We start from the raw sequence: 20,860 nt of genomic DNA, 5'->3' as shown, positions 1-20,860 counted from the left end.
CCTCTATATAATGTACGGAGCGCGAGCGAGATGAATGGCAAGACGGCGACGAATATTTCATGAGACGCATTAATATTGCAACGTCTCATCTCACGGATGTATCGAGGTAACATAATGCTTCGCTATAGATAGCTCCTTATTAAACCACGACGCCGCCGCGTTGAGCAACCTTCCGACTATGCTGTTCGCTGCAAAATCCCGCCTTTCCTACAGCCTTTGGCTATGTATCGCCACGTCTATGCACGATTTCGCGTGATTTCGCGTGATTTCGCGTGATTTCGCGATCGTTCCTCGCTGGACCGTCAAAAACTTAGGAAACGATTGCGTTCAACCTCTTCTATCTTCTGTAAAGCATTGTTTGCTCCAACCAAGTACCAGCCAATTTCTATTAAGCGTATCGACTGATAAACCTTTACGTAATCGTTCTCATCTAAACTTTAAGCTGCAAATTGGTATTTTTAGCGAGTGCTATTTTGCGTTACTTTTATGTCGTCTCTCATATGTCAGACTTTCTACGTTTCGAAATCGGTCATTGTTTGCTGTAACTGGCAACCAGTCGTTTCATATTAAGAACATTAATGAAGGGTTTATGTAATGATTTTCATCAAAGTTTAAATTTTAAATTGATATGTCATAAGTGCTGTTTTACGATACTTTTACGTCATGAATTCGCGTCAGACTTTCCATGTTACGAAATCGGCCATTTGATGTGCAACGACCTAATGCATCTACGGACGCGACGCGACCTCCCTACGTAGCTATACATTTTCAACGACCGGAAAAATCAGTCAGTGTTTTTCTTCTTTTTCCCGTAATCGATATTCGTGGTCGATGAGAGCCGACGACAGTGCTCGATTCTAAGAGATTTTTCACAGCAACGCGACACCAGTTTCCACGACGAGACAGGACGATTCGGCGACGCGTCTAGTTCGCCCTGACGGATTATCGGCGTCGCTGTAAGCATCGCGTCGACCTACGCGCGTCCAAACTATTATTTCAGAGTCCACCCCTATCGGCGAACGAGGAGGTAACCGAACTTTGCCATTAGCAAGCCCTCTCGCTCGCTCGCTTGCCCCCCCCCCCCGTGTCCCGAGGTAAAATCCAGCCGCGTAATGTATTACCCGCGCAAATAGATTATTGAGCACGTTATCAAAGTTATAAACATTCCTTGCCGTTAATATCGCGATCTACCGACATGGAACCATCGACGCGCCGTTCTCTCGCTATTAATATCCTTCTTTATTTCTTTCTTTATTTCTTTATTTCTCTCCTCGTCGTTACTCTCCTTTCCCCTCCTAGCAGATGCACGCCGCGAACCCTGCGATATAGACTCGCTCGTGATAGATGCCAAGCCTGTCTTACCTTTCTTGCGGGGTGCAAAATATATGGAGGATCATCCATCAGCCGTCTCTCGGCGAAACTACAGGAAAAAAAGAAAAAAACGATTTCGCCGCCGCTACCGCCGATTTCACCGCCAACGGTGCTCCACGTTTCAGCCTCTGTCTAATTTCATCGGATTAATTACCGGCCGTACTCTGTTTATTATTTTAGCTAATACAGTACTTATAGAACAACGTTTATGTTAACTAATTATGCGAAAGGTATAATTGTAGCGTCAAAGAGGCGAAAACAACGCGGTCGTTGTAAATTCCCGAATACAGTCAATTGCTATCGGGTGAGACACGCTGCTTATACTGCATTTGGCCAGAAATTTTAACCGAATAAACTGTATTAGAGTACGGGTGCGCCTTGATTCCGTGAAAGAAAGAGAAAGATCGATCGAAATCGGGACGGTAAAAGGAAAGAGATTTCGAAGAAGTTGGCGAAAGAGAAAGTGGAAGAGGGCAACGGATAAAAGCGGAGAGGGTAAAAGTAGTGGCAGGGAGGATAGGGTAAGAGAGAAACGCGATATGTAAAGTGCAATCAAACATCGATCGTGCGATGCAGGGACCTCTTTCCTCTTGCCAGCTACCTACGTGCGTATCGAATGCATACCATGGGGTTGCATCGCGCATGCATGCGAGCTAGGCCCTGTGTTTGTGTTTCGAGGGGAAACGTTACTACCCCCGGCAAGCGAGCAAGGAATCGATAGCCCGCGTAACCGAGGCACAGGCACGTACGAATAATGCTCGAGCCTATCCTCTAACCGCTAAGTCGATCGAAACCCGTTTCGCCCTCCGAATCGGGCTCGATTCTTCCCTCAAACTCCTACAACCTTTCCATCCCATCGAATTTCTTTCTTTTCTCCAGATTTAAACATCGCCAGAAACAAACTTGTCTCGCCCTACGCCTACCATATGGACCTACCATTCTCTCTGCCTCTATAGTAATTCTACGAGAACGCGAACCGTTCGTTAAATAAATTGAAAAAAGACGAACAAGGTATCGATTGACCGAGGAAAAGATTCGATTTGCATGGATCGACTCGAATCGACGGGTAATCATGAGGATATATCTCTAAGGGATCACGCGATATCGAGTGCTCTTCGAGAACGATCGGAAGGTCGATGAAGCGGGATAAGCGAATCGCGGTTGAATAGCGTGTCAGTGATGCAGCACCGATTAGTATCACCGAGGAACGACAACGTGGTTGGGTAAAAAAATCCATCTCTCCCTGTTCGCTTCCCCAAGGGTTCGAGAGTTAATCGCATTATTTCCGATGACTTCGCGCGATCTGTAGGAAAAAGCGACGAGAGACGCGGCCCTTTATGCCCTTCGTTTGTCAGTTTTTCTTTTTCCAATTTTTCTCGCCACACGCTGCTGGACTATTTTCCGATACACATACCTAGTACCTATTCTTTTTTTTTCTTTTTTTTCTTTTTTTTTTTCCTACGTATTTTCGTATTGTCAATTTTCTTCCACTCGGTTGCTTTTCATAGAAATGACTGAAAATCGATATTACACGACTGTTATACCTTTATAGACTGTACACGGTAGCGGAGACCTGGGTATTCAATTCACAAATGACCCACCGTTTGCTACTGATATCGGAAACATTGTAAGCTATGATTTGAGAGCGTTTGTCTAAAAGATACTGCACTGGGTGTCTAGTTGGGCTACCACTTTGAATACGATATAACAGAAACATTTATGCATCGCGATGGAGAGAGTATCCCTTATTGGATTTCCTACAGTTTTTATAATAATATGCTTGTTGCAATTGGAAATTCGTGTTATCCTGCATTAAAATGCTGGCGCAATCACGAGCACGAAAAGAAAGGCGCATAATTATGCAAGTTTATAGAAATCAAGATCGATAAGTGCAGTGGCGAAGGTAACGTTAGAGTCGCGGAATATGACGGTTGGGCTGGAGGCACACGGTAAGAGAGGCATAGAAGATTCATAAGGATGGAATTACGTTGCCTCCGCGGTGACTTTTGTTCTCGACTCTTTAATCGCGGTGCCTGTTCCGCTAAAAAATATATATTCCTACTCCTGCCGGAGGGCAACGTCCTCGTCCAGTGATGAATTTAGAAATCCACCCCACGCTATCCTCTTTCCCCCCGGAAACACTCTCCGCCTGTTTACCCTCTCCGATTTCGTTCGGACGTACAACAGATGCATCCCTGTCTCGCCCAAATTAATAATGAATCGACCGTTTTGCGAATTTACGCGCGAAACCATGCTTCCTATTCCCTAACAATGATTGTCCCTTTCCTATGTTTTTTTAAGAGAGCTCCTAGCTTCGATTCCCGCAGTTCCTATTTTTCACGAATTCTTACAATATCTTTTGAATTATTGGTCATTTGTTTCGATACGATCTGAACGGTCGAAAAGTTTAGACGACGAAGTCGAAACTTACAGTTTATAACAACGAGAACAACGTGGATCGTAAGTTGGCAGGAGAACAAGGTTAGAATAATTCGGAGCAATCCGACGAACGTATTAGTTTTTGTCGAATTAATCGGCCGGATTAATCGAATCGAGTCGCGGCGGAATCGATTTGGATTCAATCGAGTCGGCACCCCGCATTAAATTAAATCGCTCGAACGATATTGCCGGGACGTCGTGCTTTTAATCGGCTCGAATTAGAATCAGGCACGTTAATTGCCCGCGAATACGCGAACCGGAACCAGAGCTTCCGGACCTCACGATCTTACACGTTTTTTTTTGAACCAGTTTTTTTCAAACGCCGCGCCGTTCCACTCGACGACGCTGATTTATCGTTTATGCGAAATATCCCTGTACAATACATGCCGCGCCGGTGTCACGCTTGCTACCAAACTTGGATCATTTTCAATATTCCACCATACCATTGAGAGTTTCAAATTTTCATAAGCGAGCAATGTAATTGCACGACCGACTACTTCGATACGTTATCAATCGTCGTATTATTTTTCCCAGCACGGTGCATAATTCATGCCGAGAAAGCAACGGAGATGTATTCGCGTACACGGTGGAAGGGCAATTTATAAAACAGACATCCGTGCGATGTAATCGCGTAAATAAAAAAATACTTCTCGTCTGTGACCTGTTTGTCGACTAATAAAGAATCGAGCTATCTCGAAACGTATTGTAACAATCAACCGTTCCCGTAGTCCGCGTCTTTGCCTCGGCTTCTTCTGAAACTATCGTCGAAATAGAAGAAGAGAATCATTTCTCTTCGCGCAATATTGTGTATAATATGGAATATTTGAAATACCTGTTGATAGCAATTTTATTTGTAATAAGTAAACCGTATAGAAGGAAAGAAAGTGGAATCGAAACGAAGTGGTAATAACGCAGCGTAGAATCGTTGTAACGTCGGTTGTAGAGAAAAAGCTAAAGCCAATTTTTCACGCGAGCCAATAATTTTCGTACGTTCGTCCGATTCGAATCGCATTAAACGGTTATGACACGGCTCAGAGGGATCGGGCGAGAATCACGAAACGCGAGCCCCGAAAATAGCAGCAAACGTTATTGTTGAGTTTAGTGAAACCGGGGTTTAAATATCTACCGGATGTTTGGCGTGTATATCACTTCGTAAATTTAAAGTTTACGGTCGTTCGTGCCGCTACTCTCCGCTCTTTGCTTTTCCATCCTTTTCTTCGTTTCACGTTGCCCCTTTTGCTCGTTGTTTCTTTTATTCTCCCGGGGTCTCTTTGCTTTCTCTCCTCTCTTCCCAGCTATATAGGACCTCTTCAACTTTCTTTTTTCACGGAATCGAGCGTATTACCTTTTACGAGCGTTACCTTCCATTGTGTATTCGATTCTTTCTCTCTTATTCATCTTAATTATCGTTGCGAGCTCGCGTACCGCCTACGATTCCCTTCTCTGTCGTTTTCTTTGCTCTCCGCCGCTTTCGAGATCCCTTCTTTAAAAAAGAATCTTCTGCATCTTGAGCATCTTTCGGAGCATGATCCACCTCGTCGTAGATCGTCGCCGCGCGTTAACGGAGCCTGCTCCTCTTTTTTTTCTTTTTTTTTCCTTTCGCATCGAGTTCGTTTCTCGCGTCTTTTGCTTCTTTCTCCTCTTTGTCCCTTTTGTTCGCGCTTCTTAGGTACGCGTATTTTTATCCCGGCACACTTGGTTTACGAGTGCTCCTTCACCGTTTATACGATCCAGTGTAAGGATCGTTTGTCCGCGATGAGAAAAGCCACCCTCCTAAAATCGGTTAAGTAGAAAAATTTATAATAAATTTATTCGGTAGAGAGCGTTGTTGTTTCTTTTCGATCGAGTATGGAAAATTTGCCGTGTCTAACTTGGAGTTGAAAAACGTGAGAAAATAGATTGGTCATTCAACATCGAGACACGGGTGGAGTCGCGACGAAATAAATTCCTCCATCCGTTCGGCGTCGATGCTCGCGCGAAAGGAAATTGTTGAAATTTACGAGTGTTCACGCGGATCGGTTAATCCCGCGACAGAGCAGCTTTCACGGATCGTAAAGTATCGTTTCGATTCTTTGGCTGGATTTCGAGAGCACCCGTTAGGCAGGATTTCAGTGCAGCCCCGCCAATGGCAAATCTTGTACTATACAAACCCTGGTATATCTATGTGCAAGGTACACGACTCTAATACATAGTTCAGTACTCTATCTACATACGGTGCGAGCTAACATCGCGCTAACTCTGCTCTCTGGCCAGCTCGATCCACCTTCCTCTCTCTCTCCATCTCTCTATCCTTTCCTCTTCGCCATTCTACTCCACTCCGCTCGACTCCGCTTTGCGCTGCACCGCATCCCCCATTGCCATCCTCGCAGGTACACGTTTCTATCCCTATTCCTAACGGCGCTGCACAGCATCGAACACACCCCGATCCGACGGAACAGAGCCACAACTTTGCCAGGACACGCGTGGCCGCCTGCTTCTACATAGCGTTAAGAAACTAATGGTCATGCTTTCCAGCTGATTCTCCGCGATAAAGTCCACTCGCAGGATTAATTAAAGACCTCCTCAAATTAAAGGTTAATTCTTCTTTTCTAATTTTATACGTTCCATTGTTATTAAGAAAACGGAACAAAAAATGTCTGCAGATCAGAATTTAAGTAGCTAGACTTAGATTTTAATAGAACACTTAACAGAGAGTTCTAGTATAAACAGCCATAAAGGACGAGTAACAAAGGTGCGTTATTTGCAAGGAACACCGCTATCCCTTTCCTATATGTAGTACGGTATTGACCGTCTATAAACAGGCAGCGATATTCTTCAAACATCGAAAGCCAGAAAGTAACGATAAGACGCGTCGAACTGCGGTTTTAATCCTACAAGGTTCTCTAGCATCTAAAGTCTAGGTCAGTGACAGCAGTGCTGTTTTATATCTACCTCTTCTACCGTAAAGTTTGTAACGCTACATTCGTGCAATGAGACCAGTTCTTCTTGAAGAAAACAATAATGTATAAATTGGTATATGTATTCAACAGATCTTTATCTCGATAAAGGCCAACGTACGTTTCCGCAGAAACAAGCTCATTAATTTCTGTAATTTAAAATAAGGAATCTAAAGTCCGTTATGTTTGATTGTTCCTAGTGTTAATTAATTTAAAAACATGATGCGAAGAATCATCTGTGTAAGGCATGACAATTACTTTCTTAACACCCTGTACACGTAGACGCGTACGCGTTGCTCGTTCGTCGACCACCGAGATTGTTTGCCGCTTAACACAGCCTGACCACCATTATTCAACGGATAATCCGCTCCTTATACATTAGAGTCTGAATACGATCTATCGTGCTGACGGATCGTAAAATTGTAGCAAAGAAATTAGCCGAAATTCTGTCGCCGGGATAGAAAATCGTGTCGTGTTTTCTTCGGGTAACAGAAGATACTACGTGTCTTTTCGCTTTTGAACGGTGGAGAAACAGTTGGTAGGATTTCGCGAGATGGCAAGACGAGACGAGGCCACTCAACTTTGCTGAAATAATATACACGGAAGGCGTATTTATACCGGTGCTGGACTCTGAGCGGTCGTTATCTTTGGCTCGCGAAGAGTTGAGAGCAGAGTCGAAAGGAAAGAAAGCTCTCGCGATCGAAACCCAAATATACCGTGTCTTTTCTTTTACTCGATCGTTTTGCTTGGCGATTGGCGATACGATTCAACACGCCTGTACTTATACTTTCGTAGAAACAACGTAATGAAAAGTAATCGGGGAGTTAACCGAGAACTGTTACCCTTCTGTCTCCATGTTAGAATAGAAACGTTTCGCGTTGCGTGAAAGGGGGAAAAAAAAAACGTCCAAGTTTGGATAAGTCGAATCGCGAACAAAATCGGATCGAACGCGGTTAAACGTTTTAGAGAAAGATTCGCGTTAAATTCGGGAGAGAAAAAGAGAGGAAGGGAAGAACAACATATTTGGTCGCGTGTACGCGACTATTCGAGAGGAGGATTTATCTGGACGGTCGCTTGGATCGAGCGTGTATCGTACGTGACTACCTGTAGAGTCCCGGTTGAAATAAAACGGGACGACGAAAAAGCGGTGACCAGGCAAAGAGCGTGAGCTACTCGTGAAAACGGATGTGAAAACGGTCAAGAGGGGGAGAAACGGTTGCTCGTTGAACGACGACTACCACCGGACCGTACACAAATAAAGCCGTTCGCTAAAAACCGTCCTGCCGATCGGACAGGACGATTCGTTAAGCGATAATGACGAGTCAATGCGTCAAACAGGACACGCTATCCTGTCCTCCAGTTCTCCTCTCTCCGACCTAGTCGCGTCGATTACCTCTCTGTAAATTCTGCACCATCTGTACATACACGTGCTCAAATTTTACCCTCTGTTACTCCTTTGAAAATCATCCTGTTCTTTTTTCTTTCTTTACACGTATCGCGCGTACAACGCGAACGAAATCGTTCCACTGCAAAAAGACACGATTGTTACGAGATAACAAACTCTTCGAAATCGGTCGATGAACGGTTTAATCGTTATCCGTAGCGCCTTTCTCGAAGGAGAACACTTGGCCGGAATTCTATGTTGCAGCTCGATCTCGAATGTTTTCGGCGCATCCCGGTGTACCGGATGAATAAACCAGGCGTTGTTTGTGTTCACTTACGCGCGATCGTCGGTGACAGAGATGGAAACTTGAACGCGGTAGCCGTGTGAGACTATCGGTGGAATAGTTTGCGCGCGATATCTCTGAATAAAATATGAACAAACGCGTGCAAAGAGAGGAAGCAGAAATACGCGCGTGTGCGATTGATATGCGTACGCGCAGAGATTCGGCGAACCGCGTGTTTTTTCCGCGAATCCCTACGCCTTTCAACGACAATTAACGCGCGTGCTTCATTAAGTACGACCGAATTTATCCGGTTTCAAGATACAAAAGTCGAATGGTTAAGGATCGATGCACGTTCTGTTTGCAAGAAGAAGAGCAAGGAGACAGGAAGGGGAAAAGGAAATAGTAGGCCGAGCAAGACGCGTTGCTTCTTCACCGGCTGCCGTTCACCTCCGGCCCTGTTTCCCCTCCGTTCCCGCGCTACCCTTTTCACCCGATCTCGCTGTTCCTCCTCCGGCGACGTTCCCTCTTCCGACGTTAATTTAGACGAATTTCATTAGAACAAACGAACTTTGCTAATCCGCGTTAATCTGATTAGAAATTTGCCGTGGCGCGGTGCATTCTGCCGCGTGAAACTCCAGCCGGTCGACGGCAGCCTCGACGACGTCAACGGCGTCGCTGGGGCGTCCGTGGCACCGTCGAAGGAGAGAACGAGCCTGCTCGCCGACTAGTCTTCGTCCTCGTCCTCGCCCTCGCCCTCTTTCCCTCTCCCGTCCCTTTGCCTTCACTCAAATCCCCGTGCATACATCCACGCTTTCTCTCTTCATCTCTCTCTCTCTCTCTCTCTCTCTCTCTCTCTTCGTTCCTCTCGCGTCCTTCCGACGCCTATTCATTTCGCCCACGCCTATATCCTTGCCCGGCAAATATTTGCAGGAATTAGCAACGATAGACGACTGCCTCGTAAATTCTCTTAGCAAGGTTCGTAGGATTTTCCGTGAGAATGTTCGGGAAATTCGAAGCCCTTCTTAATTAGGCCGACAACCCCCTCGTCCTCCTCTGTTCGTCTCCCTGACTTCTATTTATCCTTGCTCCTTTTTTTCCCCCGCGCGAATTACGTTTAACCCTTTCACTGTTCGACAATAACATCATCGATAATACCTGCCTAGGGTATCGACTGAATCGATTCGTTGGGCGACGCGAGTTCTCATCGAAATAAAGGACGAAATAAAAGGCTCGACGTTGCGATTCGAACGAGACGAGTTGGATAGGGAGGAGGAAGAAAAAATGGTCGGAAGAACGCGACGAGCAATTTTCTCGTTAATGCAGTGGTCGCGTGCACCGCGACGTGCATTCTTCAAGGCGCACCCCGCGACAGACACACGAGACAATGAAAAATGCACGCACCAGAGAATACACCGTTTGGTGTGCGATGAACTTGTACGTACATCATTGGCAAATCCGATTTCCCTGTCCCTGTCCCTGTCCCTGTCCCTGTCGTCTGCGTCTCGACGCATCGATGCACGCCGCTCGTTTTGCGGTTACCTCCAGACGCGTGCACGCCTATCGTTGCATCGTTTTCTCTATTACCCGCCCACTCGATATTTCGTATCACCGATCGTCCAGCTTATGTATCTAATGTTTGTTGCTTCCTTGTTTATTTCCTTACATCTTACGCGGCGATCCTAAAGTCGAAATCAGAAAAAGAGAAGACGAAACCCTGGAGGAACAAACGAGGCGAGAGTGAGAATCGAGCGGAAGATGGGGGCCAAGGATGGGGGAGGGCGGTAGCCGGTTTCGAGTTTGATAGAGGATCGAGGCGTGTATCAAATGAGAAGCTTCGGCCCTTGGACCCTTAAAAATTAATTTTGAAAGTCAGCAGCCGAGTGGCGGCTTCTGGAAACGATTCGAAACGGTATATGAGCAGAGGTCTCGGTAGAGACTATCCCCGATCTCCGGTATTGCGAAAAATCGCGAGCCACCGACGAAAACTTTTCAAATGAGCCAACTTTGCGTGTGTCTTGCGCTTTCGGCCGCGTCTCGCAACCCCCTTTCTAGAGATCCGGAAAAACTCGCATATTAGTAAAGTTGTCGACAGAGAGACGCGAACCTCTGGCCGAGCATCTTTCGACCAGCTAGCCGCACCGTACCCTCCGCCGAGAACGTTAACCCTTTCTGCTTACCTTACCAACCACGATACTTCGCTATTTCGTCGCGTGCTACCATTACCGTTATCTCCGTTTCTTTCAATTCTTTTCTCTTTTCTGTTTCAGGCCAAGTTGTTGGAATCATCCCACGCTTGGCTCGGAGCCTCCACGTCGAGTATAGCAGGTAAGTTGTACAAAATTTTCTACCTTTACCTAATCCGTTATTCGCTGTCTCGGCAGCACATTTCAGGAAACCAATGGCGTTATACCTGTAACCGCGTCACCGCGATTTCCTTTATTTCTCGCGATAACGTACAGTGGTGCTGCTCGCGATTCGCGCCATTTTCTACGTATAGTAAGATCTAGCTCGCGAACTAACAATGAGAGAAAAGATTAGGACGCCGAGGTGTGTCGGCTGAGAGAAAGAAGAGAAGAGGGTGGAAAGAAACGGGGCAGAAACGACGGAGGGTAACGGTGAGACGTCGCCGATCGAGGAAGTTGACGAAGAAAACTTGGAAGAAAATGGACAAAACGAAGAACACGTGATCGAGCAGACACAGAGAAGATAAAAAAGGAAGAACGAGTCTAAAGGTGGAGAGAAGGACCGTGTCGTAATCCAGATGACGATAAAGAGCAGGAATGCGAATTGTTTTAATATAGAAAGCAGTTCGGATAGAGAAGCAAGTGGGCAGCCGTTAATGGTAGCGATTCGTGTCTTCGCGAATTAACTTCTCGACGCTTTATTCCTCGCACGGTTTCCTTCCAATTTGGACTCGAATTTTTCGTTCATTTTTCGTCCACTTCAAGTACGATATAAAACCGCGATTACATTGGTATTAGATGTTCACGAATCACTAAAAAGCACAATTATTTTTTATCCGGTAAAACTGACGCGCAAACACGTTTCACCGATGATTTTCTTTGGTCTGCGTCTCATCGTTTCGCCGCTCTGTCGCAGTCCCTTTCTTTCCGACCTTTTCGCGTGTTTGCACTCGCATTTATCGCCCCCTCGACGCGATAAGCCTTGATTTCTTATCCAAACAAGAAAAGAACAAAGAATAAAGGATCGACGAGATGCGGAAAGAGAGCAGAATGAGAGGCGAAAAAGAGATACGATGAAAAAGCGAAAGAAAGAGGGAATGGGGGTTGATCGAGGAATTCGAGAAATACGGGTAAGGGGTGGGTTTTCGTTGGAGATTGTTGAGTAAAAGGGTTGCGTCGATCAACTACCTTCAAGATCGATCGATCTGTGTTAGGCTCAGCCACCAGGTGCATCGGTCGAGAGAAACAAAAAAAAGTCGAAAAATCCCTGACTATTTTCTAGCTGACTATTCGAGCCTGCTGAAGCTGAAGGCGCCCACGTGGACGCGGCACGATCTCCAGGAAGCGATCGAGGCCGTGGTTACTCAGAAGATGCGCTTCACCCAGGCGTCCACGAAATACGGTATACCGAAAGGCACACTGTACGACAACATCCTGGGAAAGACGAAGAGAATGATGGTCCTCGAGGAAGCGGGATTAAACTCGAGCGAGGAAACGGCGGTGCTCGACTTCTGCTGCGACATCAGCGTCAGTCCGTATAATCGACGCACGAAAAAGTCGTTGAACGCGATCCTGAACTTTGTCGAGAAGCTCAGGCGTAAACGCGATCCCGGCTTCGTGTTCAACGGTCTCTCGGGTTTTCGTTGGTGGTGGGCATTCTGTAAAAAGCACTCGATAGTCTCGCTATACTTCAACGACGAGAACGAGAACGATCAGTAACCTCAAACGATTTTCTTTTCATTTTTCTTCTTCTGTAGATACAAGAGCATCTTTTGTTCTTTTTTTTCTAGAAAAACCTTGCGCTTTCTCGTACAGTGCCTTTCCGCGAACGATCCGGTCGTTTTAAACCGTGTTATCCGTTCGCGAATGATCGCGAAAGAACGCGAAGAGACGACTGTTTATTGTTGACATTCCATTACGCATTCCTGTCGTTAGCGAAATGAAATATTTTCTTGGAAACTCGTGTGCCTTTGTTGCGGGACCGATAACCGTGTTAATAAAAGTAGTTAGCAATAACGATAACAATGATTATTAGTGACTTTTATGACAATATATATAATAACATATTACGCGGCTAACGATTATTCTAGCGATAAGAAAGTGCCTTTCCGTTCGATCGTCTTCCATTCGGTGTAATTTACCGAATTCGATCCTTTGTTTTTTAATTGCTGACTCGACTCTCGTCGTATTACGATTACGGTGAAGACGCTAGACGATCGTGACGCGAAAGCGTCGCCTTCGACGACAGAAAAATTGTGATATCGACGAATCTCAAAATTTCACGATCGTACAGTATCGCGAAAGTCGAGTCGTCGTTCGTTTTCATCAAAAATAATTTTCTACTCGGTACAACGTACCTAAACTTAATCATTCAAAACCGTCGCCTGTGCTTCAGCAGCGTTATTAGATCGTTTCCAAAGGTTTTCGCGGTTTATCAATTTTCACGTCAATTTTCACCCTTTAGTGTTTGCCGCTAAAACGTGTCATAATAAGCGCGGTAGCGCATAAAATAAACGTCTTCCAATAGACCAAACTCGCGAAGATGTAACGAAACTTTTGCAGTAGGTACACCAACACTTTGACGATTTACCTTGGATATTTTTTTTATCTTCCGTATATTTAACATATCGCGCGCTAATTATAATTTGAAAATTGTTAATTTTGCAGCGCACAGTAGAGTGCTGTCAAGACTCCTTATACGTATAAAAAAGAAACATAGAATTAGGTAAAAGAGTCATAGATCCCATGAAACGGTCGACCGTCAAAGTGTTAATATTTGCTTACTACGAAGGTGTTGGAAACGAGTAACTTTGCTCGAGCACCGACTTTGACGATCCTCGTCGCGAACCAACTTCGAAACGTTGAAAATTATTCGAATTTCTCGGGGAATATATCCGTGTGTACGTATGTTCGTTGGTAAAAGTATTTCGACTCGATTAGCGAGTGTTGCGCAAACTCAAACGGTTGAATGACATTCGTTTCTGCAGGCGGGCAAAAAAAAAAAAAAGAAACGAACATTTTACTGTTCGAATATTTTCGTGTATCAGTGTACGGGGTATCCCAGGTTTTTACCGAACAAAATTCATAGGTAGATTCTTTAGGTAAAAATAGGAAAAACAAGTTACATAGAGGATGAGCCAAAAACCTGGGACGTCCTGTATGTTTGTGAATTTTTCTAACGTTGTTAAAAACCTGGCAAAATACTCGACGCCCGTAAACGATATTCCAACGAACATTTACTCGTATCTTATCGTAACTCCGTCATTCCGTGGTAGAGAATTAATTGTAAGTAGCGTGAACATATCATCGACATCGTTCTGTTTCATTCCGTTTTGTTTTTACGCTTCGCAATTGCGATGAGCCTGCGATTCCTCGAGCGCAAAAGCCTACCCGTTAATTGATCTTTCGCGCGAAATAACGGGAAACTAACATTACGATACTTTGGAGAATTCCAGCGAGAGAGAAGTAGCTTTGCCAGCCTATGTCGTACCTCGGGACCAAGCCAGCAGTACGAGCTAATTCGAGAGGAGAAGGAAAAGTAGTTCATAGTCGAGATAATAAGAAAGAGTAATTCGCGCTAAAATAATTATCTTACGAGGCGTTTTCTCCTTTAGGAAATGAACGAATCTATTAGATCGAAACTTTTATCGTTGGATAATTGGATTATTTTTATTTCGTTTCTTCGAAACTCGAGGCAAGAATCGGTTTAAAAATAATTCCTATTCGGTGAAACGTTGTCCGTCGATGAATACAGCGGAACGAAACAAAACGAACAACAGGAAGAGAATAGAAGCGAAACTCGCGGTCTCTCGATGGTACACGCGTGCGCCTCGGTACACGCGCACGCGCGCGCTTCTTTCCAATTAATTGTATTAATCGTCAAATTGGAGGATGCTCAATTAAACCCAATAAGTTAACTATTAAATAATCGTTGCGAATTGAGGCCAGCCGTCCGTGGCGCGTAGCCGGTATATTTCGAGCATGTATCGCGACGCGAGTTCGCGAAGGCAAAACGCTCGCATTGTTCGCAATTACCGCTTAACGTTAAGCAAAGAATAAGAAGTTAAGAAGAAGAAGAAGAAAAAAAAAAAAAAAAACGAACAAATATTTTCTATCGACGACCATAAACCTCTGTGTTCTCTTCTGTCTCTTTTATTCTGTAACGATTGTATGCCAACGATAATACAATCGACACGTTTAACTTATGCAACGCGCAGTCTTTATTCCGCCCTTCTATGCCTTTCTTTTCCTGCCACAATTTTGTTTTTCTTTCAACAGTTTGTTCACAGGTACTGTTCATCCAAGCAGCTACAAAGGAACCTAACCGAGCGACTCGATACACCCACCTTGACTCGACACTTACCTGCGTCTGGTTATTTCTACACCCAATTTATGGTCATTTTGCTTTATGAAACGCGTACGAACTTTCGTCGCAAACGATTCGGATCCTTCCTGCTCGCGCGGCTATCCACGCGTCCATCTTTGTGTCTTATACACACGCGATAATTAGCGAATCAACTCTTCGATCGAAAGAAAAGTAAAAATAATGAAAATGAAAAATAAACGCGTTGAAAGATGAAACGATCGAAGGGTTGATCGCGATCGATACGCTTTTAATTATTAAGAATTCTTTGAAAACACTTACTAACGCTGTGCTTTTTCTGTTTTCTCTTTTCCGCGGGGGGCGTAAACTAGCAGACAGCTACCAGTATCAGTTGCAGTCGATGTGGCAGAAATGTTGGAACACGAATCAGAGCCTGGTGCACAATCTACGGTTCCGGGAACGTGGGCCGCTCAAGTCTTGGCGACCGGAAACCATGGCGGAGGCAATCTTCAGCGTTCTCAAGGAAGGATTGTCCTTGAGTCAAGCTGCAAGGTAAGATGAAACTTTTATCACGAACGAAATTTTCGTTGGTTAACCGAATAAAGAATCGCGAGGTGTCTCGTCGTTGCTTAACTAGAATGAATCGTCTGAATTTACGTTCGCGTCGGATGTCGCGTCGTTTTCAACAGAAGTGCTGAGAAGAAATTCATTACTAGATGGATATTTGCGGCGCGACGCGACAAATTAAACTATCGAAGGTTCATTGGACCGATTTGTAACGAAACGTTGAATTTCGGATGAAGAACATAAGAATGTGATAGACGCTAGATCTGTATATTGTAGGTTGAAAGAAATAAATGTTACCTGCTAAAGTTTCGAAGGAAATGGAAGGGTTTAATCGCGAGAATCTCGGTGTAGCTACCAAGCAAGAACCTGTGTGCCGGATGTAAACGGCTCGAAACAGGGAGAAAACAATTGGCCGTATGGGTTCGGTGAGCTGGCTCTCGACTTAAAAACTTTTACAACCTCGTCGTAAAACGCGTATCGCATGCGCGTAATAACAAGCCGTTCGTCGTTAAAGGTTTCTCTCCCTTTGTGCGAACGGTAGGGTGCTCGATCCGAGAAACAGTTCGCGGAACGAACCTGTTAATTGCAAATTAAAGGCGAAACGCGAAGCTTCCGCGCGAAGATAGATTCGAAATAGGAAAATCGAAAGATCTCACTGTAAAATGAATTCGTATTATCGGTTGTTACACCAGATACGACTATTTCTACTGTGTCACACGGGGACGTGTTTTAATCTCTTGTCTTCAAATTTCTTTCGAAATTTACGACAGTGAACTACTTGCTGCATAGAAGAACAAGAAGGTTCTTCGTTTGAGAAATTATGTAGGAGTTTGAAATAAGATCAGATGTAAAATTGAAAGTTTGAGAATGGTACTTAACGGGTAAAACTCGATAACGATCAAAATAGCAGACTACTGTGTACAACGCGAGTGTATTTTGCATAAGCCAAGAGGTTAATGTTCCTTTCGTCTAAAAACTCAGAGGGCAAACACATTGTAACTAATTGTTTGATGCAATTCTGTTATAGGAAATACGACATCCCGTATCCGACGTTCGTTTTATACGCCAATCGAGTACACAATATGCTGGGACCTAGTGCTGACGGCGGCGCCGGTGAGTGTTAGTTGCCATTTTCGCTAAAAGTTGCGCGATACTGCCGTTTCTCGGTCATTTCGATTCTTTCGTATGAGCAAATTAAAATTGGCAATAGATGATTGTTAGGAAATAAAGAAAGAAAAAAGAAAAGTAGTAAAATGAAAATGCAGCAGCTCTATCGTGGCGAAAGAGTTAAGGAGAAAAGACGAGGGCATACGATCGCAAGGATTAGTCGCGGTCGTAAAAGGCGCGCCGGTATCGCGACGAACGATATTTCCCCGAGTAAGTCGAACATGGACCGTCGAGAAAAACGGCAGATCGTTCGGTTGCAATGGAACGCGGACAGATCGGATGGACAAATACTATTGACGCGGTTCGTGGCTGTTTAGATCTACGCCCGAAAGGCAGAGGTAGACCGCAAAGGATTCTGTTGGGCGTGTGGCCGGACGAACATATTCGCGGAGTGATTCGGGCCGTGGTATTCCGCGACGGCCACTCTCCGCACATGGTGAAGGAAGAGCCGACCTCGATGTATCCGAGTCTAGCGAATTACGCTGCCTGTAACGGACCCGAAGGCGCGGTCAGCCCTGGAGCAGCAGCCGCGGCTGCGGTTGCCGCGGTCGCGCAAGGTAACTTTGCATCGAATCTTTTACCTTTTCCCTTCTTTTATTCTCTTCTTTGCCAGCACAGGGATCCGCTACCAATTTTCTCGCAAGTCCTCGCTTAACCGTCCATGCGAATGTGTACATCCTCTGTCGGAGGGATCCAATTATCTTCGAGTTCGTAACTGGGATACCTATGTTAGATAGCCTTGTAGAGACGAATCTATTCAAATAGGCTCTACACTTGTCACCAATCTTACCTGTCCCTCCAAATACGTACACCGTCCTGAAGTAGCGACCCCAGCTGGTCCCCATCATTTCCTTCCACAGTACTCAACTATCATAAACATACTAGATCAGAATCCTGGTCTAGCAACTAGTTGATAGATCTCACCAGCAGGAGGAAAGTAACGTTGACGTTGTTTGTCTGCACACAGGGTTGCGACATCAAATGTGTAGCATGGTAGCTGCAGCGCATTCGCAACAGCACGACATGATGGCGACGAACCTGTCGACAAACCTGTCGACAAGCCTCTCGTCGAATCTCCAGGCGGCGATGCAAGCAAGCCAGCATCATCACAATAGCACGAATAGCGGCGCGGCCGGTATCGGCAGCAACAACAGCGGTAGCGGTGGCGGCGCTGGAATTGGCGGGAACAACGGAAATTCGCCGCTAAATTTGGGCTTGTCAAGTCCAGGATCCGGCGGTCCGCCGGAGAGTCCGATGGAGAGCCCTCTTGCGAGTCCTCTCGGCTCGCTAATGGATCCCAGCCACATACCTAGCAGCGTGGAGGTCGGTATCGGTGTCAGTGGAATGACCTACAAGCCAGCGCGGAGCTTCGTTAGCCCGCGACCGGAGAATCTCTTCCAAGAGGACATCGCGGATCTGGTGAAAGGTCCTCACGGACTCAAGGACAAGGATAAGATCCCCGTTAAACTGGAGCCCCTGACGGACTCCCGTTGCGAATAGTAAGCGAGCCGCCACTAGGCGTACAGTCCAGGACGATGGAGCAGTTAAATCGATGCCAATCGGATCGGCCGGACACAGCTCCGCTTCCACCGTCGTCGCGATCTTGTCAGGCTTCTGTTTCGTGTCGCGACCGCGTACCCAACGGTCAACACTTTTCCCAGAACCGGGTAAATCTCCGAGTAGGCGGTGGTGTTGGCGTTGGCGGCGATACTGATCGTTCGATTCGGTGTTCCGAACGGTCCGTGCTGTGTCACAAAAGTCGTCCTTGTGGCGATACATCGCAGCCAGTATACCTGGCTGATCTCGAGATCGCACTCTCGACAACCTACAATCAAAATAAATAAAAGGTTTTAGGTGGAGGAGGAGGAGAAGGAGGAGTCGCGCGCGAGTCGCTCGAAAGAGGATCAATGTTCGACATCCTCGATTCTTTACTCTAGATTCTTGAATCTCAAACGAATCTCTTTTTTTCCGATTTCGAGCATCGATCGCTCGATTCTCGACTCTCGAGCGAAGCCCGCGTATTTCAAGGAACCGTTCCGTAGCTATTTGCTAGAAAAAAAGGGGGGGGAGGGGAAGAGGAGAAAGAGAAAAAAAAGAGGAGCGAGTCGAATTCGCGAGCAAGTTTGTTAGCTTCGCGCGACATTTATATATGTATTTACGCATATACGATAACCGTACGTTTAATATGCCAAATGTATAGCCATTGGTGAACGGTTGCCGCGTACCGTGACCCACTGTTCGCCTCGAAAACGGACGGGATCGCACGTTTGCGATCGACCAGCGAATTCCTCGGAACTGATCGCGACTCGCGGAAGCGAATGCAACCGGACGAAATCGGATATCGATTGAGAGAACAATTAGAGCGTTGCGTTCCCGTGAAAACGCGACAGTATCCGCGAGAGCGATGAACGTGTAAAAAATTCGCTTCACGACCGTTCGTCGAACGAGAAGACGATGAAATTATCTCTACGGAACGAAAGGGAAAGAAGGTTGTTCGGCTCGAGCGAACGCGCGTTTGCACACGTAAAGGTAAACCAAACTGATTGCTGTACTTTATTAAGTGTAATAATTGCCTTCCTGCCGTATTTGGGGTATGCCAAGTATAAAAATTATAAGGTTTAGACATTAGGGAACGAGGAAAAAAAAAAAGAAATGAAACGGCGACACTCATTGCGAAATTCATTGAATTTGGAACTAAAAAACACGTGGATGAGAGGCGTGATTGTGTTAGAAAAAGTAATAGAAAACAGTGCAGACGTGGAAAGTGAGAATGCGTGATGTTGTTCGAGCGAATGGATTATTTCGGAAAGATCGTGCTATTTTTCAAAATTTTACATAGTACGCGTACACGACTTTTCGCGAAGGGACCCTCGATCCTCGACAATCGAAGAACGACGAGTGACGAGTAGTCGTCGAACCAAGAACCACCATACATTGGCTACGACCATTAAATTCGTCGAAAACGGCTGAAAACACCTAGATATCTTTTTTTTTCACGGCTATCATCTCAACGGTCCATACAAAATTACTTTTTTCGGACGTTCCACGTCTACTCCTCGATCGTTCTTGTCACGAACCGGCGTTCAGAGATTTCGTGCGACGTCCACGAGCGAGTTCGCGTTTCGAACCTGATCGTCTTAGGATCAGAAAGAGGAGAGATGACAGAAACATTGGAATGAAAGGATACGAAAGAATGCAGGAGCGAATGAGACGAAAGAGAAAAAGAAAAAAGGGAGCGTTTGTGTAAAAGAGAGAACGGAACTTTCTAAAAACAAAGAAGAAAGATGCAAACAGAGAGAAACAAACATTTTTTAAAGTTGGCACACCGGTTCCAGTGACTCTTTGTAGGTATTAAAAGGTAAACCAAGAAAAAAAAAAAAAAAACAAAAAAACTATTTAAAACAAAAATAAGAATTCGAAGTGGCCTTCTGTAAAAGGAAAAGACCATCGCTTTTCGCTTTTGCTCGAGTGAAAAAAAAGGAAATGAAAGCGGGGCGTATACATATAGGCTCTGTCTGTCGTTATCTATCCATTGTCTAGGCAAATTTTTCAAAAGACGTTCTCGCGCCACTCCCCTACGAAAGCTTTAAACGGTTTGTAAAGAACGAGAATTTCGACAATTTCGTAAGAAAAAAAGAGAGCGAGGAGAGAAAGAGACTCGATTAGCAATTTATTATCGGCGAATTAGACAATTAATTCGGGAAAATTTCGGGATAAAAAAAAAAAAACGCGTTATTCTTGATACGAAAAATTTTTGTGCAACAGAGGAAAATGACGTTTCGTCGACGAGGAAGGTGCGGTATCGAGCGCTATCGTTTTAGTTTCCGCGATGAAAAAGGAACGTGGGGAAGAAAAAAGAGAACGGTAGATCGCGATTCTAAAAGATTTTATTACGATTTAGGCTTAATGTGTTCAACGAGAAGGTAAATTTGAACGAAACCAGCGGCAGGGTGGAACGAAAGAAATTCGTGAGTCAAAGCGAGGGAATGATAGAGAATGAGAGAGATAGAAAGAGAGAGAAAAAAAAATATATTTGTTCAAAGAGCCGCGAACGAAATTGCGAGAAAAAAGATTAGGGAGAGAGTGCGAGAGAAAAGGATGGGGCATGTGAACTGGCGAGAATGTGGAAGAGATTAAAATTAATATTGTATTAAAGACAAAAAAAAGTAGTAAGTGCCTTCCAAAAAAAAAAAAAAAAAAATTTAA

At 45.1% G+C, this 20,860-nt stretch overlaps 1 protein-coding gene across 5 annotated transcripts in view; it reads left to right on the top strand.

Annotated features, from left to right (window-relative positions):
* Positions 1-20,860, top strand: part of LOC117607365 (protein bric-a-brac 1) — a 125,214-nt gene extending 104,354 nt beyond the window's left edge. The window contains exons 2-6 of one of the 5 annotated variants that reach the window (XM_034331011.2): positions 10,681-10,738; positions 15,295-15,472; positions 16,515-16,600; positions 16,972-17,211; positions 17,622-20,860. In XM_034331011.2, the coding sequence (XP_034186902.1) occupies positions 10,681-10,738; positions 15,295-15,472; positions 16,515-16,600; positions 16,972-17,211; positions 17,622-18,154 (1,095 nt within the window). In that variant the 3' untranslated portion in view covers positions 18,155-20,860. Of the gene's footprint in view, positions 1-10,680; positions 10,739-11,878; positions 14,707-15,291; positions 15,473-16,514; positions 16,607-16,971; positions 17,212-17,621 lie in introns of those variants that run through there. The other 4 variants (XM_034330995.2, XM_034331003.2, XM_034330985.2 and 1 more) reach the window with 4 other exon arrangements.

Source organism: Osmia lignaria, chromosome 9, assembly GCF_051020975.1.
Source record: "Osmia lignaria lignaria isolate PbOS001 chromosome 9, iyOsmLign1, whole genome shotgun sequence".
Classification (NCBI taxonomy): Eukaryota; Metazoa; Arthropoda; class Insecta; order Hymenoptera; family Megachilidae; genus Osmia; species Osmia lignaria.
The sequence above is the reverse complement of the archived record's forward strand: the minus strand, read 5'-3'. Positions and strand labels throughout refer to the sequence as shown.